The sequence below is a fragment of the Tinamus guttatus genome, unplaced genomic scaffold (genome assembly GCF_059628265.1).
Source record: "Tinamus guttatus ecotype Peru unplaced genomic scaffold, ASM5962826v1 Tinamus_guttatus_pri_ptg000332l, whole genome shotgun sequence".
In the NCBI taxonomy this organism is placed as follows: domain Eukaryota; kingdom Metazoa; phylum Chordata; class Aves; order Tinamiformes; family Tinamidae; genus Tinamus; species Tinamus guttatus.
The window spans coordinates 800,368-822,331 of record NW_028288866.1 but is presented as its reverse complement, the minus strand read 5'-3'; the positions used below and the strand labels follow the sequence as shown (position 1 = coordinate 822,331).

General features: G+C 65.9%; 2 protein-coding genes across 8 annotated transcripts; one reads left to right on the top strand and one right to left on the bottom strand.

The window, feature by feature from the left end:
• The first annotated feature begins 871 nt into the window (after positions 1–871).
• On the top strand, positions 872–10,349 carry ZNF362 (zinc finger protein 362). Of its 6 annotated transcripts, none has more exons than XM_088529573.1 (10): positions 936–1,012; positions 2,784–2,868; positions 4,743–4,927; positions 7,562–7,625; positions 7,724–7,970; positions 8,051–8,372; positions 8,444–8,668; positions 8,749–8,827; positions 9,480–9,638; positions 9,716–10,349. In XM_088529573.1, the coding sequence occupies exons 4-10, from the start codon at positions 7,563–7,565 to the stop codon at positions 9,830–9,832; spliced, it is 1,212 nt and encodes a 403-aa protein (XP_088385699.1). In that variant the 5' UTR covers positions 936–1,012; positions 2,784–2,868; positions 4,743–4,927; position 7,562; the 3' UTR covers positions 9,833–10,349. The 6 variants fall into 6 exon arrangements, with proteins under 6 accessions (XP_088385696.1, XP_088385695.1, XP_088385699.1 ...); XM_088529571.1 differs by having other exon boundaries at positions 936–1,016; XM_088529572.1 differs by lacking the exon at positions 936–1,012 and adding an exon at positions 2,183–2,226.
• A 1,955-nt stretch (positions 10,350–12,304) lies between these two features.
• PHC2 (polyhomeotic homolog 2) lies at positions 12,305–21,535 on the bottom strand. Of its 2 annotated transcripts, XM_088529554.1 has the most exons (11): positions 21,399–21,535; positions 20,573–20,731; positions 19,571–19,648; positions 19,336–19,497; positions 17,718–18,108; positions 16,541–16,936; positions 14,221–14,471; positions 13,230–13,561; positions 13,010–13,151; positions 12,592–12,892; positions 12,305–12,489 (listed from the first exon to the last, which is right to left on the bottom strand). In XM_088529554.1, the coding sequence occupies exons 1-11, from the start codon at positions 21,516–21,518 to the stop codon at positions 12,335–12,337; spliced, it is 2,487 nt and encodes an 828-aa protein (XP_088385680.1). In that variant the 5' UTR covers positions 21,519–21,535; the 3' UTR covers positions 12,305–12,334. The 2 variants fall into 2 exon arrangements, with proteins under 2 accessions (XP_088385680.1, XP_088385681.1); XM_088529555.1 differs by lacking the exons at positions 16,541–16,936; positions 17,718–18,108; positions 19,336–19,497; ... (1 more) ...; positions 20,573–20,731; positions 21,399–21,535 and having other exon boundaries at positions 13,230–13,344; positions 13,423–13,561; positions 14,221–14,467.
• Positions 21,536–21,964: the final 429 nt, after the last annotated feature.

The following is a 21,964-nucleotide window of genomic DNA, read 5'->3' as shown; positions in this document are numbered from 1 at the left end:
GAAAGAAAAATAAAAGCGAAAGGTCCCAAGGAGGGAAGCAAAGGGGGCCTGGCCAGAGCGGGGACGGGGGCACCTCCTGCCCGGGAAGGTGCTGGGGGATCCCAAGAAGGAGCTTGGGGAGAGGAGCTGGGGGGCTGAGGAGACCGGGGAGACCCGGGGGGGACATGGGGAGACAATGATGGGGTCCCGGAGGAGACGGGGAGAACCGGGGAGGACACGGGGGGATGGCGAGGGGATCCCGGAGGAGACGGGGAGAACCGGGGAGGACACGGGGGGATGGCGAGGGGATCCCGGAGGAGCCCGGGGAGGACACGGGGAGACAGCAATGGGGTCTCGGAGGAGACTGGGGAGACCCAGGGAGGACATGAGGGGATGGTGGGGGGATCCCGGAGGAGAGTGGGGAGAACTAGATGGGACACTGGGAGGACATGGGGAGACGGCGAGGAGGTTCTGGAGGAGACTGGGGGAGGCCATGAGGGGATGGCGAGGAGGCCCCGGAGGAGACCGGGGAGACCCGCAGTGGGTCCGGAGGAGATGGCGAGGGGGTCCTGAGCTGCTGAGGAGACCGGGGAGAGCCCGGGGGGGACACGGCGGGATAGCGAGGGGGTCCCGGAGGCGTCCAGGGAGACCTGGGGGAGGCCATGAGAGGATGGCGAGTGGGTCCCGGAGGAGACCGGGGAGACCCGGCGGGGGCCGCGAGGGGATGGCGAGGGGGTGCCCAGGACACCAGGGAGAGGTGGCGGGACCGTTCACGGTCGCCCGCTCCCTCCGTGAGGCGAGGCCGCCATGGCGGGGGGGGGGGGCACCGCGCGCCGCCCCCCGCCCGGGTGGGGAGGGGAAGCGGCGGCGGCGGCAGAGGCGGGAGGGGGGGCCCGGCCGCCGTCCCCGCGCACCGGAGCCTGGGCGGGCGGAGGAGGAGGGCGCGGAGGCGGGAGGGCGGCGCGGGGGCGCCCATTTCCCTCCGTGCCGCCGGAGCGCCGGCTGGAGCGCCGCTTTGCCGGGGAGCATGACTGTTGGTATAGGAAGTGTCTGCTTGCTTCTCTTTTTTTTTTTTTTTTTTTTGTTTTCCGTTTTATGATAATAACCTCCATTTTTTTTTCTCTTAAAAAAAAAAGCGCGGGGGGGTGGTAAATAAAAAACCCGGCCCACCCGCTCGGTGCAGGCGGCCGGTAAACACCGGCCGTGGGGGGGAGGGGGCGCCTCGCCTCAGCGCCGCCGCCGCCGCGGATCTGCAGAACATGGCGGCCGCGGCCGGCGTTAAAAATAAGCCGGGGGGCTGCCATTTTTGTTTTCCTTTTGTCTGCGAATTTTAATAAAAACTGTCTGAGAATGTGGGAGAGGCGGCAGCGGGGGCACCGAAAGGGGCCGCTTTTTTTTTTTTTTTCTTTTTTTTTTTTTTTTTTTATTTCCCTCCTCCTTCAGTGCGCGGCGGCTTTTTTGTCTGCGCCGCGGCCGGGGCCGGGACTCGCCCGTTGCCGCCGCCTCGCCAGGTCGGCGATCGCCCCTTCAACTTGCGCCAAACTTTACCTTTTTAACCGCGGTTTCCCCCCTCCCTCCCGTTTTTCCTTCCCCTCCCCTCCGTGGCGGTGGGGCAGCCAGGAAAATGCCCGCTTCGGGGTTTCTGCGCTTTTTTTTTCTTTCCCTCCTCCCTCCCCACAACCCCTTTTCTGGATGGTTTAACGGAAAAGTTAATTGCAGCTGCAACCTACCTATTTTTATATATTTTTCTTTATTTTTACTTTTTTTTCCGAGCGTCTCGGCGAGGAGCTGGGGATGTTGCATGCGGGGAGGGGGGTGTCTTTTTGTTGCCGCGTTTATTTTATTTTTCTCGAGCAGGGCGACCACTTATTATTTATTTATTTCCCTACCTATCTATCTCCGCGTTTTCTCCTTCCCTCTTTTATTTCGTATCCGCTCTCGCGACGAAGGGGAGGGTTTCGGCACGGCGGCGGGACCCCCCTCCCCACCACCACCACCACCACCATCATCATCATCATCTCCGCGGCGGGGCCCTAGCAAGGCCCGGGCACTTTTATATATATATTTATATCAATGATATATATATTTAGCCCGCTGGTTTAGCTGTGCGGATGCGGAGGCTGCCGGCACGGCCATAACCCCCCCGCCGCCGCCGCCTCCAAGCCCGGCCACGCTGGGCCGGAGCGGCTAAGCCGGACGCCGGGAGGAGGAGGAGGAGGAGGAAGATGCGTTTTCGCCCTGGCGATGGTTAATCTGCTTTTTCTTTATTTTTTTCCCCCGACTCCTGCTTTTTATCCGCTGCGCGGAGGATGCTCCCTTGCAGCCCCCTCCGCCGCTTCCCATCCCGGGGTGCTTTTGGGGGCATTCGAGGGGCTTTTTGCCCCGGGATGGGGCGTTCCGGGGCTCGGAGCGGTTATTTGGGAGAAGAGGTAAAAGTTTTCCGGGCTCCGGGCGGCGCGGGGCACGGCGTTAGGCCCCCCTTTCCCAGCGGGCTCCCCGCCGCTCCGAGCCGCCGGCGCCTCAGGGCTCCGGGCTGCGAAAACACTGATTTTTTTTTTTTATTAATTTTATTTTTTTGGCTACTTTCTAGCAGGAAAAAAAAAAACAAAAAAAACATCCCCCCATCCTCCCCAACACCCCCCGTTCCCACAGGCTGCGGAGGCCGAAGCTGCTCCGCTTTTGTTCCCCGGCCTCTCTGGGAGCTGGCGCGGCGGGGGGATTATTATTATTATTTCTTTTTCTCCGTGGTGGGTTTCGGTGTGTGAAGTTGTCCCTCCTTGTCCCCCCCAACCCCCTTCCTGTAGAAAAACGCCCCGCGGGCAGCAGCGGTTCTCGGCTAGACCCGGAGATGGACGCGGATAAGGGGAAGCAGCGCCAGTACTCCCAGAGGTGGGCACGCCGGCGGGGGCCCGGGGGGTGTTTGGGGCTGGGGACCCCCACTTTCCCTGGAGAAGTTCAGGAAAAGAGGAGCCCCAGGGGAGGGGGCGGCTGCCCAAAGGATACAGCCAGCCAGGGAAAAAGCCAGAATGTAGATGCATAAAATAATAATTGCTTCCTCTAAAAAAAAAAAAAAAAAAAATCTTACCTTTTGGCTTGAAGGAAATGCAAAATATCCCTTGCTGTTGAAGATGTTATGACAAGTGCATGTGTATTTAGTGTTTATGTGTGCGGGTGTTGCGGGGCTGGGGGCGGTGGGAAAAAAAGCTCTTGATGGGGGTGAAAAATCGCCGCCGGGGGGGCCGGGCCTCAGTTTCCCCACCTGTATCCGCGGTTCCAGCCGTCCCGCCGGGTGTTTTCCGCTCTCGTGGCGCTTGTGGTGTTCGTGGGGGCTCAGCCCGGCCTGTGCCGGGTTCCTCGCCGGTGCCTGCGGGAAATACGGACTTGCCGCCTCCCTAGAAAAATGAGGGTAGTGCCTAGGGGAGCGCGGGTGGCTCCGCGCAGCCTCGAGGAAGCTCCCGGTGAGCTCGGCATGGGGCGATGCCAGGGGGCTGGAGCGCTCCCGGCTCCGGGATACGGGGCCCGAGGCGGCTTCCGAGGCCGGAGCATCCCGCGGGCGCCGGGTCGCGCTCCCTGCTCCTGGCCGTGTTTGGGGTTGGACTCCGGCGCTGCCCGGCGCCTTCGGCAGCGCCGCTTCCTCCTGGCCTCAGCCGGGCAGCTCGGCCCGCACGGACACTCGGGCTCCCTATGGATGCGCCGGGCTCCGAGAGGTCCCTCTTGCCCCTAGCAGTGGCAGTGCCGCTTCCTTGCCAGGCCGAGCGGGTCCCTCCGTCCCGGGGCATCGCGTGGAGGATCCCGGTTGGTTTTGGCCCTTCTGCCGGCTCTCCCGGCTCATCTCCGGCCTTGCGGCGCTTTTCCCCAGCATCTTTCGGGATTGTCGCCCCGCGCCCCTTCTTGAGCGCCCTCTTATCCGGGTGTGCCATCCCACCGTGGCCTCCGGCTTTGGCTCCCCTTCGCTGCTCCATCCTTGCTTCTGCTCTGCGCTTATCCCTTCCCTGCTCCAGGAAGGGCGGCCGCAGGAATTCCGGGCATACGGAGAATCCCACTGCTCCGTGCAGGACGCCGGCATGGGCAGCATCCTCCGCGCGCTTGGCCTGCGCCTGTCCGTGCTCCGGGATGGGGGTGTCTCCCAGCGCCGGCTCCTCCGGCTCTCGCTGGGAGAGGAAGCAGGAATGAGAAACCCCGGCCCGCGGCGCCTCGGGGGGCGGAAGCGCGGGCTGTAATTGGTTCCATCTTGGGTGAATTCTTCTGGCATGAGATCCGCGAGCGGCTCCTCTCGGAGCGAGCGCCGCAGGGGCACTTCGGAACCCGCCCGCGCCAGCTTTCCTGGCATCGCCACCGCTTCCGTGAAGAAAACCTGGAAAACGGGGCTGGGGGATAGAGGCAGGGAGGAAGAGGGGGTAGAAGAGGGTCACCCCGCGCCGAACGGTCCCTGCAGCTCCAAGTGGGACTTTTCCTTGCGGGAAGGCCGCCCGGGCACAGCGAGCTGGTGATCCGCTCGCTTCAGTGCTGCTCTGTGCCCGCCGGCTCCGGAGCGGGCTTTGATTCCGCCTCCCGGCAGCGCGGCCCTCGCTTTCTCTTGGAAACGCCGGCCGGGCCCTCCGCGGCGCTTCCCGTGGCGAGAGGGGCTCTCCGCGCCGCCGGGAAGGGGCCTCGCTCGCCGCCCGTCCCAGGGCGCCCGCGGAATCGCTCCCGCATCCTTCCCCTCGCCGCGGCGGTGCCGGGCCGCGTCCGTGAAAAGAATCTCTTGTTTCTTTTTATTGCAGCGAAGGCGAGACAGAGAGGGCTGCCCCAGTCGAGGCGCTCCCTAGAGCACTGTAGCTTGCCTTAGCGGCACTTGGGTAGGAAGTTGGAAGGCTAGTGAGCTCCGGGCCCGGCGCTCGCGCCCACCACCTACCTCCATCGCTCTGGAGCCGCCTCGACACGTCTCCCCCGGCAGCTGCGGCCACCTGTGAGTACCAACCCCGGCGCAGCCGCCCGGCGCCCGCCTCCCCGCTTGCCCCTCGGCCCCCCGCTCTTCGCGCCGCCTTCCTCCCCCTCGCCGCGGCGGCGCTTTTCCAGGCTCCGGCGGCCGCCCGCTTGCGCTTCCGACCGCCTGCCTTCCTCCCGGGCGTCCCCGTCCCGCCTGCCGCCTTCCCCGCGCTCGCTGCGGAGCCTCCGACGCCTCTTCCGCAGGGACGCTCCGCGCGGGGCTCCTCTCCTTGCTCTCTGCCAACACCCTCTCCGCGCCATAGGAAGGCTCTTCCTCACCACGGGTTTTCCCTCCCACGCTCTTTCCTAGCCAAAAAAAACAGGGATTGGAACAACCCTCCCGCAAACTTCACGCAGAGGCCGCAGTGCCCCAGGTGCCCGCGGGAAGCCCCGGCGCTGCAGCACTCCCCACCCTTCATCATTTCCATTTTAATGGATTTTTCTTCCCCCCCCACCCTTTGCTGTGTGTCAGCCTCCATTTTTCATAGTTAGCTCAGAATATAGAAAAAGGGAGTTTAGATATTTTCCATCTGCTTTCTATCCCCTCCGGCGCCCTCCGCGGCTCTGCACGCGCCTCTCGCGCCGTTCCGGCTTGGGAGAGCTCCCTCTGCTCCCCATGAAACACCGCCCCGTTTATAAGATTAAGTTGCGACAGGAATAGGATATTTCTTTTTTGGCGCAACGGCCACTCCTCCTCTTTTTATTCTAGGCAGGTTTGTAAAGCTCCAAACGTGCTGGTTTTGGCTGTTGTAGCAGACATCAGGTGGAGCAGGAGGGAGGAGGACGCGGGATATTTGTGCCTTCCTCCCCATGGCTCTTCCAGGTTAGATCGGGATCCTTTCCTAAGAGGAGCCCTCGCTTGGATTTAGCAAACCCAGGAGAAAGAGCTCGTTGTTTAGAAGCTATAAGAATATAACAGGGAGAACGCCGGCCCCTCAGCGGAGATGCTGCCTCACAGCAGTGGTCCCTGCAAACACTTTACGGCCCCTCAGCCCTGAAAATTGGGCCGAAAACCGGCCCCATCGGGGTTTTTAGGGGCCTCGGTGGGTCCCTGGGGCCGCCTGTGTCCCTGCCCGGGGCTGGTTTTGTGCTCGGGGTGGATGCGGCGCCTCCCTGCGCTCCGCCAAGGGGACGAGGCCGTGGTCCCCTCGGAGCGGCTCCCGCGCCGGTGGGGTAAATAAAGCGGGATGTGGCTGCTCCGGAGGGGCTGCGGGCGCCGCATCCGGGGCCAGGGCCCTAGGAACCCCTCACTGCGCCGGGGCCTCGCTAACCCCCAGCCTGCGGCGCTCCCGGCGGCGGGAATCCGCGGAGCCGCCTCCAGGAGCAGGGGGAGAACAGACAGAAGTGCAAAAATCCGCCCCCAAAGAGCTCGCTGGACCCAGACCTTCCTCTCTGCCGGCCAGCCGGGCTGCCCTCCTCCTCCTCACGGGGACTGGAGCACCGGGAGGCCTTGGAGAGCCTTCCCTCTCCTGCTCCCGGCCCGTTGGCTTTCCCAGCTGCTGGGAGGTTTGTGCGGTGCCGAGCGAGGCTCATCTGGCCCAGCTGCTTCCCGCAGCTTCCCGGCGTTTTCCCGCCTTGGCTCCATGTGCAGGGAGTTTCGTATGAATCGGGGATGGGGGCGAGACCCAGCTGGTTCTGCCAGGAAAAGCGTCCCGGCATTTCAGCGCGACACCGGCGCCTGCCAGGACACGCACGGAGGAGCGGGATGGGAGGGAGCGTGCTTGGCTTTTGGCGGAGATCCAGGCCGGGATGTGGCCGGGAATAGCGGTTCCCCGGGCAGCGGGGCAGGATCGGGCCTGCCCGGAGCGAGGCCGCGCGGAGCGTTTCGCCACCCGAGTTCCTATCCGGGCAGGATCGCTGCCGCGCTTCCCTGCAGAGCGGCCGGCTCCCAAACGCTCTGCTAATCATAGCTCCGGCTTCCTGTTTTCCCAGGGAGGAGCGAAGGGCTCCTCAGGCCGCTTCCCGGGGCCGCCGTGCCGGGGGGATCCGTGCGCCTCACAGGGCCGCTCTAGTTCCCTGGCGCCGCCAGGCTGGTTTCCGTCGCGCACGGAGGTCGCCCCTCTGTGCTCCGCGTGCCGGGGACGGCGCTAGCGGGGCTTCCCGAGCTGATCCGACGGAGATTCCCGCCTCGAAGCAGCTCGCGGCCTCCCATCCGCCGCCGGTGCAGGAGGAACGCCGCCGGGAAGGGGGAGATGGGGAGGCCTCATCCGGCCGGCTCCGTGTTCCCAGCGGGTTGGTGCTCGTGGGGGCTGCTCCCTCCGGAGCGGCGCGCTCGGCCGACACACATTCCCGTGCCTTTTTAGCACCCTCTGGAAAGGAGGGCGGCCGGATCCGGCGGGGGATTGCGGGATGTGAACCGGCCTTGTGCTCCCAGCGCGGCCGACCCGGCCCCGCATCCGGCACCGCCGGCTTTGCCGCTCCGTCCCCGGATCGCCGCTCCCCGCGCCGCAGCCGCTGCCCGCTCCTCCCTGTCCGGCTCCCTTCCCCCTGGGAAACGGGGCACGCGGGGGCGCGTGGCATCCGCAGCGGCCCCCGGCGCCGCCACGCTCCCGTCCCTGCCGTTCCCGCTGGGACGGGCCGGGATGCTCCCGTAACGCGCGCGTCTCTCCCGCAGGATGGCGGAGCCGCGCTTCAACAACCCCTACTTCTGGCCGCCCCCTCCCACCATGCCCAGCCAGGTAAGACCCCCCTTCCCACCGCCGCCGCCGCGGGAAGGGCTCGAGGGCCGGGCGGCCCAGCGGCCCTCACCGCGGCTCTGCCCTCTCGCCGGCGCCAGCTGGACAACCTGGTCCTCATCAACAAGATCAAGGAGCAGCTGATGGCCGAGAAGATCCGGCCGCCGCACCTGCCGCCCACCTCGGTGGCGTCGCAGCAGCCGCTGCTGGTGCCGCCGGCGCCCGCCGAGAGCGGCCAGTCCATCATGTCGCTGCCCAAGCTGCAGCAGGTGCCCGGGCTGCACCCGCAGGCCGTGCCGCAGCCCGACGTGGCCCTGCACGCCCGGCCGGCCACCAGCACCGTGGCAGGTACCGCAGGGGGCGGCGCGGGGGCCGCGGCCCCCACACGGCCGCGCGCGCCGCCTCTGACGTCCCGCTCGCGCCCGCAGGGCTGGGGCTGGCGGCGCGGGCGCCCGCCGTGAGCAGCTCCGAGTCGAGCGCGGGCACCGGCACCGCCACCCCCGCGACGCCCACGTCGAGCAGCCAGAGCCGCCTCATCGCCTCGTCGCCCACCCTCATCTCAGGGATCACCAGCCCGCCCCTCCTCGACTCCATCAAGACAATCCAGGGCCACAGCCTGCTGGGCGCCCCCAAGGCCGAGCGCGGCCGCAAGAAGATCAAGGCCGAGAACCCGTCGGGGCCGCCCGTCCTCGTGGTCCCCTACCCCATCCTGGCGTCGGGCGAGACCGCCAAGGAGGGCAAGACGTACAGGTAGGCGGCGGCGCGGCGCGCGCGGCCCCGGCGCCGCCGGCCCCGGCGCCGACCCTCTCGCCCGCCCGCAGGTGTAAGGTCTGCCCCTTGACGTTCTTCACCAAGTCGGAGATGCAGATCCACTCCAAGTCGCACACGGAGGCCAAGCCCCACAAGTGCCCGCATTGCTCCAAGTCCTTCGCCAACGCGTCCTACCTGGCGCAGCACCTGCGCATCCACCTGGGCGTCAAGCCCTACCACTGCTCCTACTGCGAGAAGTCCTTCCGGCAGCTCTCCCACCTCCAGCAGCACACGCGGTGACGGGGCCGGGGCCGTGGGGGGGCGGCCGCGGGGCCCTGCCGGCGCCTGACGCGTGTGCCCTCCCTCCTTCCCGCAGAATCCACACCGGAGACAGACCCTACAAGTGCCCGCACCCCGGCTGCGAAAAGGCCTTCACGCAACTCTCCAACCTCCAGGTGGGCAGCGCGGCGCGAGGGAAGGGCGGGAAGAGCCCGGGAAGGACGGGAAAGGGCACAAGGGAAAGAAGGAGGGAGAGAGCCCCGGGAAAGATGGGAAAGGGCAGAAGGAAAGGGAGAAGAGAGCCCTGGGAATGACGGGGAAGGGCAGAAGGAAAGGGAGAAGAGAGCCCCGGGAAAGATGGGAAAGGGCAGAAGGAAAGGGAGGAGAGAGCCCCAGGAAGGACGGGGAAGGGCAGAAGGGAAAGAAGGAGGGAAGAGAGCCCCAGGAAAGGGCAGAAGGGAACAGGGAAGAGGGCCCCGGGAAGGATGAGGAAGGGCAGAAGGAAAGGGGGAAGAGAGTCCCGGGAAGGACGGGAAAGGGCAGAAGGGAAAGAAGCTGGGAAGGAGCCCCAGGAAAGACGGGAAAGGGCAGAAGGGAAAGAAAGACGGAAGGAGCCCCAGGAAAGACGGGAAAGGGCAGAAGGGAAAGAAAGGCGGAAGGAGCCCCAGGAAAGATGGGAAAGGGCAGAAGGGAAGGGGGAAGAGAGCCCCAGGAAGGACGGGGAAGGGCCGCAGGGGGTTCTGCTCGCGGGCGCTGGGCGCCGCCGCCAGCCCCCTGGCCCCTCTCGGCCATCACCCCGTCCCCGTGTCCCCTCCTTGGCCTTTGCAGTCTCACCAGCGACAGCACAACAAGGACAAGCCCTACAAGTGCCCCAACTGCTACCGGGCCTACACGGACTCGGCGTCGCTGCAGATCCACCTCTCGGCGCACGCCATCAAGCACGCCAAGGCCTATTGCTGCAGCATGTGCGGCCGCGCGTATACCTCGGTGAGGGCGCCGGGGCGGCGTGGGCGCCGCGGGCACGGGGCCGCCGCGCCGCTCACGCTCCCCTTCGTGTCCCGCAGGAGACCTATTTGATGAAGCACATGTCCAAACACACCGTGGTGGAGCACCTCGTGAGCCAGCACTCGCCTCAAAGGACCGAGTCCCCCGGCATCCCCGTGCGGATCTCGCTCATCTGAACGGGGCTCCGGCACCGCCGCGGCCGGACGCTCCCTCGTGCCGGACGGCGCCTCGCCGGGAGCCCGCGGATGCCGCCGTCGGAAAGGCGCCCGGCCGCCCCCGCCCGGCCCGGTCCCGCCGGGGCCGCGGCTTTGGTGACATCCAAAGACGGTTTCAGAGCACTTTGAATCTCTGCGGTTTTTTGGAACGGGGTTGGGGGGGGGAGGTTTCTTTCCTTCAGTCCCTGCCCCTTCCCTTCCCTTCTCTCATTTTGGATACAAATATATATATATATTTATTGGCCAAGAAGTTGGTGCTGCTAAAACAGATACGAAATAAGACACAAAACAAACCGCGGACAGAGGCAAAAACAGAAACGCTGGATGGCGAAAGGGGAGAGAACATCCAGGCCCTCGACCGCCGGCTTCTCCCCTTGGACTCTCCGTTGGGAGCCGCGGCCGGAGCGACTCCGGAGCCCGCTGTGCCGCGGCGTCTGACCTCTTTGGGACACTTCGATTGTTTTGTTCTGGTTTTCTTTTTTTTTAATGTTTTCTTTTTCCCTCCTTTTGGGTTATCTGCTGCCCGCGCTGGGACTGGCTGGGCGCGAGGGAGCGGAAGGAGTCCGGGGGCCACCGGCGCCGCGGGGGGAGTTTCGGGACCCCCGGTCGCCCATCCGGCCCCGGGGCGCTCCGAGGGGCCAGCGGAGCCCCCCGCATCCCGGCTCCTCCGGGGCTTCCGCACCCCGCGGCCGGAGCCGGGCGGGTGCCGCTGCCTGCCCCTCTGTGCGGAAAAGCTAGACAAGAAACTCATATATATTATGTACTCTTTGGTTCCGTTTTTTGGATATTAACTGTGTTATTTTTTATACACTTTTTAAGCCTTAACTCGTTGTTTTGCCAGGGTGGTTATCCCCTCCTGTTTATTAATTTGATCCCTGCAGCCTTTTCCCCCGATCCCCTCCCGCCTCTGGCTCCTCGTTTCCGAATCGATGTTGTACGATACTCAATATTGTAATCTTTTTTGTCAGCATGTTAATACCGTGTAAATACGCCTCTTATACAAACTGTTAACACTTCTCCCCTCACCTCGCCCTTCTCTTTCCCCGTTTTGGGGCGCTTTTTTTTTTATTTTTTTCCTCGGTGGAAATCCGGGCCACATGTCTCTAGAGCTAGTTATTACCTTATTAAAAAAAATAAAAAGGAAAAAAAAAGGGGGGGGGGAAAAAAAGAGAAAATGAACAAAAATCCCTCCCCCCCGTCCCCTCTTCCCTGCCCTCTGTTTTGCTGTGGGTCACGGGCAGCCGCGCGGAGGCCGCGGCCTCGACGGGGACGTTCGTGTCCTGCCGGGGACGGGGTAGCGCCGCCAAATGCCGACACTCACAAAAGAAAAGGAAAAAATGAAAAAAAAAGTTAAAAAATGCTCTTTGTATTTCTCTGTTGTGGAAGACAAAAAAAAAATAAACCTGTACATGCAACCTCGGGCCGGGCTGCAGCGTGTGAGGGGCCGCGCGGGCTGGGGCGGCTCCCTGGGAACGTCACCGTCCCCACGGGCACCGGCACCGCAGCTGCATCTGCGGGGACCCTGAGCCACCTCCAGAGCTGTCACTTCCATGGATGCAGCAGGCACCATCTCCGCTCCATGGGCATCATTTTGGGGGACACCACGGGCACTGAGGCCACCCCTCATGCCACCCCCTCCAGGGACAGCAGCGCCAAGGCTGCTGCTTCAGCAGCTCGTGACACCCCATGAGGCCCCCAAGGACACGCGGTGGCCCCTGCTCCCCTCCAGCCCAACAGCCCTTTATCCCAGCGTCACTGCCAGGGTCACCCCCCCCTACCCTGGGGCAGGATTTGGGCACAGCCCTCTGTGCCAGCAGGGACAGGCGCAGGAGCCCCTCCGAGCCCAGCAAGAGCCGGCGGACCCCATAGTGACTCCAGGAACAGCAGCGGTGCCTCAGTTTACCCTGCAGCAGCCCCCAACCAGGGAAGGGGCCTTTTTTTTTTTTTCTTCAGTGTTTATTAAAAACAAAAACAGGAAAAAAGGGCTCTGTGTTTTTTTTTTTTTCTTTCTCTCCTCTCTCTCTCTCTCTTTTTTAAAAGACGGTGGTGGCTGCGCTGTGGTGGCGAGGGGCCCGCCAAGGGGGTCCCTACCTGCCTCGGGGCCACCCCAACTCCCTGGGGGGACCATGGAGATCCCAACCCCACCAGGCACCACCCAAGGGGACTAAAACCTCCCTGAAGGGGGGAAAGGGGGGGCAGGTAGCCGGGCCCCCCGGCACCACCAGGCGCCAACGTTTAAGGCAACCATCCGGATTCACCCTGCTGGGTGGGGCAAGGCCGGGGAGGGGGCTGGCCGGGCGCCCCCGGCCCGGGCCGCGGCGGGGGCTAACGCTAGGGGCTATTTACACATCCCTGCGGCAGAGCGGCGCCCCCGGCGCGGGGGGCCCTGCGCTCGGCCCACGGAGCCTCCCGGCGCAGAGGGTCCCGCCGCCCCCCGGCAGCGTCCGTGCGAGCGCGGCGGCTCTACGAGTCCTTGAGCATGCTGATGCGCGCGTAGATCTTGAGCGCGGGGCCCAGCTTGATGTTCATGGTGCTCATGAGATGGTCCTCCTTGAGCAGCAGCAGCGCCTGCCCGTCGATCTCCTGCGCGCGGAACTCCTCGGCGATCTCCTGGCAGCCTGCGGGCAGCGAGCGGAGCTGAGCGGCGCTCCCCGGAGCCGCCCGCGCTCCCCATCCCGCCCGCCCAGCGCCGCTCCGGGAAGCCTCCCGGAAGGGCTCACCGGGCAGCGAGCGGATGAACTCGTAGACGTCCTCCACGTTCCACTTGCTGGGCTCGCTGGGCAGGAAGCGGTGCCCGATGCCGGCCAGCTCCCGCACGTGCATGTCGGGCAGCTCCATGTCGCGCAGCTCGAGGTCACCCTGGCGCCGGCGCGATGTGGACGAGCTGGCCGAGATGGGCGACAGCGGCTCCTCGTAGCTCGAGTTGTCCGAGCAGCGGCTCGAGTCCTCCTGGCTGTGGTTGAGCTGCAGCGACGTCGTCACGGAGAGCGGCACCGAGCCCGCAGGCAGGGGGACGGGGCTCTGCGGGACGCAGCGACCGCCCGGCGCCGGCCTCAGAGCCCGCCCGCGCGGCCGCCCCGGTGCCGGGCTGCAGCGGGGCGCACGGCGGGGACCCCGCGCGCTGCCCCGCGTCCTCACCTGCTTCTTGGCGTCTTTGCCCAGGGCGGGCAAGGTGCTTTTGCAGGCGCGGCGGCGCCCGTGCGGCGGCCCGCCGGGCTTCTGCAGCTTGCTGCGGTCGGGGTGGAACAGGCCCACGCGCTTGGTGCAGCCCACGTTGTACCTGTCGGCGGGGGACACAGGGGGTCAGCGCAGGCGCTTGGGGGGGGATTTCGGGGGGCGAAGGGGCGTTTTTGGTTACCTCTTGGCACAGGCCATGGAGCAGAAGCGCTTGGAGCGCTTGAACTTGTAGGCGAAGTCGACGCGGCCGCAGAGCTCGCACTTCAGCTTGGGCGGGTTCCCCTCGTCCTTGGGCTCTGGCGGGGGAAGCGGGGGCGTCCGAGGAGCGTCGCGGCGGCGCGCGGGGCCCGGCGGCACCGCGGCCCGGGCGCTACCTGGCGCGTAGGGCTCCTCCATGTCCGAGTCGGTGGTGGTGGCGGTGTCCGGCGGTGGCGGCGGCGGCAGCTTCTCCGGCGGCAGCTCCTGCGCATACTTGTGCTTCAGGCTGCCCACGAGCAGCGAGGAGCGCCCCACCTGCCGGGGCGGACGCGTCGGAACGGCACGGGATGCGCCGGAGCGGGCCGGGCCGCGGGGAACGCGGCTGGAGCGGGCCGGGCCCAACTGAGGGGAACGGGGGCAGACTGGACTGAACCGGGCCAAAAAGGGGACAATTGGGTCAGGCTGAACTACGGGGAACGAGGTTGGACTGGGCTGAAAACAAACCGCGATGGGCTGAACTGCAGGGAATGGAGTCAGAGCAGACTGAACTGAGCCAAAATGGACTGAACTGGGCCAAAACGGACCAGAGGAAACAGGGCTGGACTGGGCCAAATTGGGCCAGAGCAAACAGAACCGAATGAGGCTGGACCAAACTTAACGGGACTGAACGGGAATGAGCTAAGCCAGGCCAGAACAGGCTGAACTAGGCTGGGGAGAAACGCAGGGAACGGGGCCAGGCTGGAGCAAACGGGACCAAAACAGGTCGGACCAAACTGGAGGGCACTGGGCCAAGCTGGACTGAACCAGGCTGGACCAAAACAGAAAAAAACGGACTGGTCCGAACCGGGCCAGAAAAAACTGGCAAAACGGACCGAACCGGAAGAAAGAAGGCCGGAGCGGGCCAAACGCGGGCGGGCCGAACCGGGTCGGTCCCGCGCGCAGCAGAGGGACGCGCGGGGCGAACGGCGGCCTACCGGGAAGGGCTCGGCGCCCTCCTGGATGACGAAGCCCTCGATGACGTGCGTGAGGATCTGCGGCTTCACCACGGCCTGCGGCGGCTTGGCCTCGCCATGGTGCGGCGCGGCGGCGGCGACGCTGCTGCTGCTGCCGGCGGCGCTGGCGGCGGCGCTCCCGGAGCCCGAGGTCATGCCGGGGGCGGGCGGCTGCGCATGGAGCCGCGCGGGGCCCGTCCCTGCGGGCCGCCCGTCAGCGCCGCCGCCGCCGCCTTTGTGCCCGCCGCGGAAGCGGAAGTGAGCTCAGCGGGCGGCGCCGCGCGCGCGCGCGCACCGGGGGACGCTACGTTACTGGCGGGGGCGGGGGGGGGGGGGGAACGGCGGCGCGCGGACAATGCGGGGGCGCCGCCGCGGGCCACGCCCCCTCCCCGCGCGCCCATTGGCTGCCCGCGCTGGGCGCGCCCCGCCCCGCCGCCGTGGGGCGCCGCCGCCGCCAATGAGGGCGCCCGCTGCCGCCGGAGGGGGCGGGGCCAGACCCTCCCCCCTCCGCCTCGGGCGCGCCCCGATCTCGGAGCGCGTCCCCAAATCCCGGAGCGTGTCCCCAAATCCTGTGTGCACCCCCAATCCCAGCTGCGCACCCCCAAATCCCAGCTGTGCATCCCCAATCCCAGCTGTGCATCCCCCAATCCCAGCTGTGCACCCACAATTCCAGCTGTGCACCCCCAATCCCAGCTGTGCATCCCCCAATCCCAGCTGCGCACCCCCAAATCCCCATGTGCATCCGCCAGTTCCAGCTCTCCACCCCCAAATCCCGTGTGTGCATTTCTAAATCCCCACGTGCATCCCGAAATTCCAGCTCTCCACCCTCAAATCCTGGGTGTGTGTTTCCAAACCCCAGCTGTGCTTCCCCGAAATCCCCATGCGCAGCCCCAAATTCCAGTTCTCCAACCCCAAATCCCCGGGTGTGCATTCCCAAACCCCGGCTGTGCACCCCCAAATCCCCATGCGCATCCCTAAATTCCAGCTCTCCCTCCCAAAATCCCTGGTGTGTGTCCCTAAATCCCAGCTGTGCAGCCTCAAATCCTGGCTGGGCAGCCCCCAGCTTCAAGGTTACACCAAAAATCCCAGCTGGAACCTTCAAATCCAAGACAGAGGCCTCCAATCCCAGCTGGGCACTCTTATCCCAATGTGCCCCCCATGTCATCCACACATTTTCCATAAATCCCATCTGGGCACTCCAAAATTCCAGGCGTCCACCCCCGCCCCAGACATTCTTTCACCCCAAATCCCATCTGGGAATCCACAAATCCCATCTGGGCGCCTGGATCCCCGCTGGGCTCCCCAGATGCCGGCTGGGGGCTGCTGAATCCCAGCTGGACATCCTCAAATCCCAGCCAGGCACCTCCAATCCCAGCTGGGCACCCGTATCCCAACGTTCCCTGCCAATCCCAGCCATTTGCCCCCATCCCGGACAGGGAAAGCAGCTCCACACGGCTTCAGCTCATCCCTTGCCGGTGCCACGGATCCAGGCCCAGACAAGTTTGGTACATGGGAAAATGCAGCGCCGGGAAATCCTCCGGCTGGGCACCCTTTTTTGGGTGGAAAAGTGTTTTTACGCCCTGGGAGTGCAGAGATGTGGCATTCCCGATGGAGAAGGAACGGGGTGACTACGCTCGGGGGCATCGTTTCACACACAGGACGGATGGACGGACCGAGAGGGCTGTGAAGGTCTTGGAGCGCGGCATTATCCCACCTTAGCCGCCTCCGGGTGGGATGTGAGAGCGGGAAGGGAACGGGAGCATCCCGTGCCCCCCGCATGGCCCGGCTGAGCACCGACACACTCGTTGCTCTGGGACAAGCAACCTCAGAACGGGAGCGCTCCCAGGTGTGCTCGGGCACATGGAGGAGGAGGAGGAAGAGGACGAGGAAGAGGAGGAGGAAGAAGAAGACGATGAGGACGAGGAAGAAGAGGACAAAGAGGACCAAGAGGAGACAAGAAGAGGAGGAGGATGAGGAGGAGGAGGATGAGGAGGGTGAGGACGAGGATGAGGAGGGTGAGGATGAAGAGAACAAGGATGAGGACAAGGAGAAGGAGGACGAGCAAAAGGAGGAGGACAATTAGAATGAGGAGGAGGAGGAGAACGAGGACAAAGATGATGAGTAGGAGGAGGGTGAGGATGAGGATAAAGAGGTTGAGGACGAAGAGAACGAGGATAAGGACAAGGAGGACGAGGACAAGGAGCAGGCGGACGAGCAGATGAGGAGGACAACAAGGCCGAGGAGGAGGACGAAGAGGAAGGCGCCTCGTCGCCGCGGCCCTCGCGCTTACCGTCGTCGTGGCGGGGCTCGTGCGGCGGGTCGGCGCGCGGCGCGGCGGGCGGCGGGGCGGCGGGCGCGCTCTCGGCGCCCTTCTCGGCGTCCTGGCGGGCGCTGTCGGCGGGGCCGGGCTGCGGCTGCAGCTGCAGGATGACGGCGGACGCGTGCTGGTGCTGCGGCTTGCGCGCGGCGCCGCCCGGCCCGTTCGCGGCGCCGCTGCCCTCCGCCTTCGGCGGCACCGGCACCGGGCTGGGCGAGGGCAGCGGGGGCGCCGGGCTGGACCCCCCCGGCGCAAGCTGGGGCTGCCCCCGCGGCGCCACTTGCTGCTGCTGGATCACAAACTGGTGCTGGATCTGCTGCTGCTGCTGCTGCTGCTTCTGCTGCTGCTGCAGGAACTGGTGCGGCTGCAGCTGCGCGTAGGCTGCGGGACAGGCGCGCGGTGGCACTGGGGCCCCTCGCCACGGGCGGCCCCTCTCTGTCCTCACCTCCCCCCTCTGGAGCCCGGCTGCTCAGCCATAGCGGTGGGCATTCACTCTTGAGCCTAGTGACAACGGTGCTCCTGGCAAGAGTTCGCCCAGGTGCTGCCATGTGTGTGGAAAGTGCAAACAGGCAACAGAGCGGCTGCCCAGGGAGGTGTCTGGGCTGGAATGGCCACCAAAAATAACAAAATATATATAGAGAAATAAACGAGAGGAAAAGAAAAAGAGGTGCCGGCCCCAGCACATCGCCATGGGGCAGGAGGCGAGAGAAACATCCTCACCCTTGAGGGTGCCCAGGAGACTGGCAGAAGCAGCTCCCCATGTGACTATATGGGGTTGAAAAGCCCGCACAGAAAGTGCCAGGGAGGGCTGTCATTAGGTTTCAGAGTGAACACCCTCTGGAGGCTGCCTGGTGGACTCTGCCCCGAGACTCTCAGCCCCTGAGCGTGTGGCAGGGCCCTTGAGTGCAAGCACAATGCTGCACATAAACAGGCAGGACAGTTGATGTGCAGAGAGTACCAGTGAGGCCCAACATCAGGTTTCAGAGTGAACGCCCTGCAGGCTGCCTGTCTGGGGGCAGCATCCAGAGCCCCCCATGCATGGACTCGAGGTGGCGGCTCCCGCATAATATCAAGGGCGCGACGCTAAGGCAGCACCAGCGAGGGCCATCATTAGGTTTCAGAGTGAACATCCTGAAATGCTCACAGCCATCTGTGTGCTTACCTGGGGCGATGAGCGGGTGGGTGGTGGCGGCAGGGGTGGCGCGGGCCAGGGGGTGGGCGCGGGCATCGGCAGCATCCCCCTTCTTGAGGTGGTCGGCGGGGGGCTCGGGCGGGCCGGCCTTGGGGGCGGCCGGTTTGGGGGGACCGGGGGGCTTCATGGCCAGGGCGGGCAGGTGGGGAGCGGCGGTGGTGGCGGCGGTGGCGGCGGGACGCAGGGCCAGGTTCTGCACCTGCAACGGCGCGGGGTGAGGGGACAACGGCGCCGGCGGGGACAACAGGGTCGCGGGGCGCCTGGGGCTCACCTGGGCGGCGGAGGCGGGCGGCGGGGCCGCGGGCGCCGCGGGGCTCTCGGGACGCACGGCGGTGACGGTGGCCGTGGGGGTGAAGATGAGCTGGGGGGACAAAGGAAGAGCCGGGCCTGGGCGGGGGGACAGCACCGGGGGGACACAGGGGACAGGACCCCGCGGTGGGAGTGCGTGGGGGCAGCCGGGGGACACAGCATGTTGGGGGCACCCTATAGGGGCTGGGCACCCTATGGTGGGCCAGAGGACACCCTATGGCACCCAAGCACCCCATGGTACGGTTGGGGGCACCCTATAGGGGCTGGGCACCCTATGGTGGGCCAGAGGACACCCTATGGCATCCAAGCACCCCATGGTAGGGTTGGGGGCACCCTATAGTGGGCTGGAGGACACCGTATGGCACCCAAGCACCCGATGGTAGTGTTGGGGGCACCCTATAGGGGCTGGGTACCCTGTGGTGGGCCGGAGGACACCCTATGGCATCCAAGCACCCCATGGTAGGGTTGGGGGCACCCTATAGGGGCTAGGCACCCTATAGTGGGCCAGAGGACACCCTATGGCACCCAAGCACCCCATGGTAGGGTTGGGGGCACCCTATAGGGGCAGGGCACCCTATGGTGGGCCGGAGGACACCCTATGGCATCCTGCAGTAGGGTTGGGGGCACCCTATAGGGGCTGGGTACCCTATGGTGGGCATCTAGGCACCCTACATGGTTCATGCAAAGAATGGAAGAGTTGGAGGCACCTATGGGGTCTGGGTATCTAAGGTGGGCTGGAGGGCACCCTATGGGGTCTCAACACCCTATGGTGGTCTTGGAGGACATGCTGTGGGGTCTGGACACCCTCTGGGCTCCAGGCAGCCCAGAGCAGATTTGAGGACATCCTATGGGGTCTGGGTACCTAAGGTGGGGTGGGGGTTCCCTATGGAGTTGGGGGACTCCGCAGGGCGCCAGCACCTCATAATATGGTCAAGGGCACCCTATGTGGTTCAGGCACCTAAGGTGGGGTCAAGGACATCCCACAGGGTCCCAGCACCTCATGATAGGGTTAGGGACACCCTACAATGTCTGGACACCCTGTAGGGTTGTGGACCAGAGCTGAATCATCCTACAGGGTCTGGGGGCACCCCATGATGTCCTGGCACCCCACGGCAGGGTCGAGGGCACCCTATGGGGGCTCAGGACACCCTATAAGGACAGGAGGGTGCCCTGGAGGTGCCGCCGCCCCCCGCCTGTGCGCGGGGTGCCCCTCTTGCGGCCGCGCCAGGGACGGGGCCCCCAGAGGAGGAGGAGGAGGAGGAAGGCGCGCGGCGCTCACCATCTGCGCGCGCAGGTACATCTGGGCCTGGCTGGCGGTGAGCGCCGGCGAGGCGGCGTTGCCCAGCAGCACCGCTTGCTGCGCGATGCCCGACGCCGCCGAGTTCACGCTCTGCGCCCGGTTCAGGAGCTGCGCGGCCGCCGGCGCCGCCGCCAGGTTGATCTGCGGGAGGAGGAGAGGGCTGGGTGCCGCGGCGGGGGGCACGGGGGCGCGCGGGGCGCCGTGCGGGACTCACCGTGGGCTGCTGCGCCGGCGCCGCGGCCGCCCCGCTGCCGCCCGACGGGCCGCTCTGCCGGTTGGCAGCCAGGCTCGCCTGCGGGGAAGGAGCGCGGAGCGTCAGCGCTGGCGGGGACACGGGCACGCGGGGGCTTGGGGACATGGGGGCCCTGTGCGGCGCGTGCAGGGGGGGTGGGTGCATGGTGCTGCAAGTGCATGGCATCATAGATGCGTGGTACAAGCGGGCGCATGGGTTGCGGGTGCAAGTGGGTGCATGGTGCTGCAAGCACATGGGGTGCTAGATGCACGGTGCAAGCGGGTGCATGGGGTTGCGGGTGCATGGTGCAAGTGGGTGCATGGTGCTGCAAGTGCATGGGGTGCTAGATGCACTGTGCAAGCGGGTGCATGGGGTTGCGGGTGCATGGTGCAAGTGGGTGCATGGTGCTGCAAGTGCATGGGGTGCTAGATGCACGGTGCAAGCGGGTACATGGGGTTGCGGGTGCACGGTGCAAGTGGGTGCATGGTGCTGCAAGTGCATGGGGTGCTAGATGCACGGTGCAAGCGGGTGCATGGGGTTGCGGGTGCACGGTGCTGCAAGTGCATGGGGAGCTAGATGCATGGTGCAAGAGGGTGCATGAGGATTGTGGATGCAATGCATGGTGTGCACGGCATTGCAGATGCAAGGTGCTGCGGGCACGTGGGGCTGCAGGCGCATAGGGTCAGGGGCGCAATGCACAGGTGGTTCACAGCACTGCTGGTGCATAAAGTCATGGGTACATGGGGCTGCAGGGGCATAGTGCTGTGAGTGTGTGGAGTCGTGGGCGTTTGGGCTTGCAGATGCGCGCTGCAGGCGCACAAGGTCACGAGCGGATGATGTGGTGGGTGCATGGTGCTATGGGTGCAATGCACCAGGGGTGCATGGTGCTGCGGGCACACGGCAATGCAGCTGCACGCAGCCCTGCATGCAATGCCCCGTCGCATGGTGCTGCAGAGCGGGAGCACCGCGGCGCGGTGGTGGTACCTGCTGCACGGCGGCCAGGCTCTGGAGCTGGGCACTCGTGAGGTGCTGCTGCTGCAGGGCGGCCGTCTGCAGCATGAGGTGCTGCTGCTGCGCCGCGTACATCTGCTGCAGGTACTGCGCCGCCGTGCTGGGCTGCCGGTGCAGGGCCTGCTGGATCACCTGCCGCGCCACCGCGCTCAGCGCCTGCCAGGCCCTTCCTCCCGCAGCCGCCTCCTCCTCCTCCTCCTTCCCCCGCAGCGGCGCCTTGGGGCGCCCCAGGACGGCATCAAGACCCCAGGGCGCCCGCCAGGCTGGCGCAGGGGGCACCCAAAGGTCCCGCTGCACTGGGGCTCGTGGTACCCCCGCTTTCCCCTTATGCCCTCCATTTAGAACCACCCCCCCCATTTATAACCCCTTCATCATTTATACCCCCATATCATTTATACCCCCATCACTTATAACCCCGTCCATCACCCATAACCCCCCCAGATTTGGGGGTTGCCTCCAATATTGCCGCCCCACGTGTTTTTCTCCACCTTGGGGCTGGGGGCATTAACCCCCCCCCCCGACACCCTCCCCCTCCACACGGTTTGTAATGGGGGGGGGGGGGGCAAACAACCCACGTGCCGCCCCCCCCTCCCCAGGCGCCTCAACGAGCTGCTAACGAGCCGCCAATGCCCCCTGCAATAACATCCCCCCTCCTTGCACGGGCACCGCGGCCTCCCTTTTATTTTGGGGGGACGGGAGTCCCCCCCAACCCGCCCCGCTCCGCAGCCCCCCCACCCGCCGCTGCGGGGCGGCCGCCACCCGTGTCACGAGCCGCGCGGCCTCAGCGGGGCGGCGCTACCTGCACGGTCTGGCGGTCGGGGAGGCCGCTGTACACGGAGATCTGCGGGCCGGGGGGGCGGCCGGTGCCGCCGCCGCCGCCGGTGCCGCCGCCGGGCGCCGGGAGCTGCTCGTTCTCCATGGCGGCGAGGATGAGGAGCGAGGGGATGAAGGCGCGGGGGGCCGGTCAGGCTGGAAGAAAGCGGGGAGGGGGGGGTTAAAAGCAGGTGGGAGGCAGCTCGTGACACCCGGTCTCTGCCCCTCGCCGCGTTTAACCCCCCCCCCGGCCCGCCCCGACCCTCGCACCTCCGCCAGGCCCCTCCCCCCGGCCCCTTCCCCCGGCGGCTTCAAAGGGCCCGGCCCCCCCGCCCCATTTCCTGCCGCCGCGGGGGGGGACAGGACGGGACCTCCCCCCTTTCCCCCCGCCACGGCGCGGCCCGGGGCGCCGCGGCCGCTCCTGCTGCTCCCTCGGTGCCAGGCCGCTTCCTTTGCCTTTTTCCCCTCTTTTTTTCCCCCATTTTTTTTTTTTTTTTCCCCGGCGGGGGGCGACCGGTCGCCGCGCGCCCGCGGAGCCCCCGCGCCCCGGCG

What these genes read in the sequence shown, in the direction of transcription:
- ZNF362 (XM_088529574.1), top strand. Translation starts at nt 2,205, where the DNA reads ATGCGTTTTCGCCCTGGCGATG. An exon ending in GCGTTTTCGCCCTGGCGATG is followed by an intron (nt 2,227 to 2,783) that starts GTTAATCTGCTT and finishes CCCTTCCTGTAG; the next exon opens with AAAAACGCCCCGCGGGCAGC. An exon ending in CAGCGCCAGTACTCCCAGAG is followed by an intron (nt 2,869 to 7,561) that starts GTGGGCACGCCG and finishes TCTCTCCCGCAG; the next exon opens with GATGGCGGAGCCGCGCTTCA.
- PHC2 (XM_088529554.1), bottom strand. Translation starts at nt 21,518, where the DNA reads ATGGAGAACGAGCAGCTCCCGGCGCCCGGCGGCGGCACCGGCGGCGGC. An exon ending in CGCCGGCGCAGCAGCCCACG is followed by an intron (nt 19,498 to 19,570) that starts GTGAGTCCCGCA and finishes CTCCTCCCGCAG; the next exon opens with ATCAACCTGGCGGCGGCGCC. An exon ending in CCACCCGCTCATCGCCCCAG is followed by an intron (nt 16,937 to 17,717) that starts GTAAGCACACAG and finishes CCTGTCCCGCAG; the next exon opens with CCTACGCGCAGCTGCAGCCG.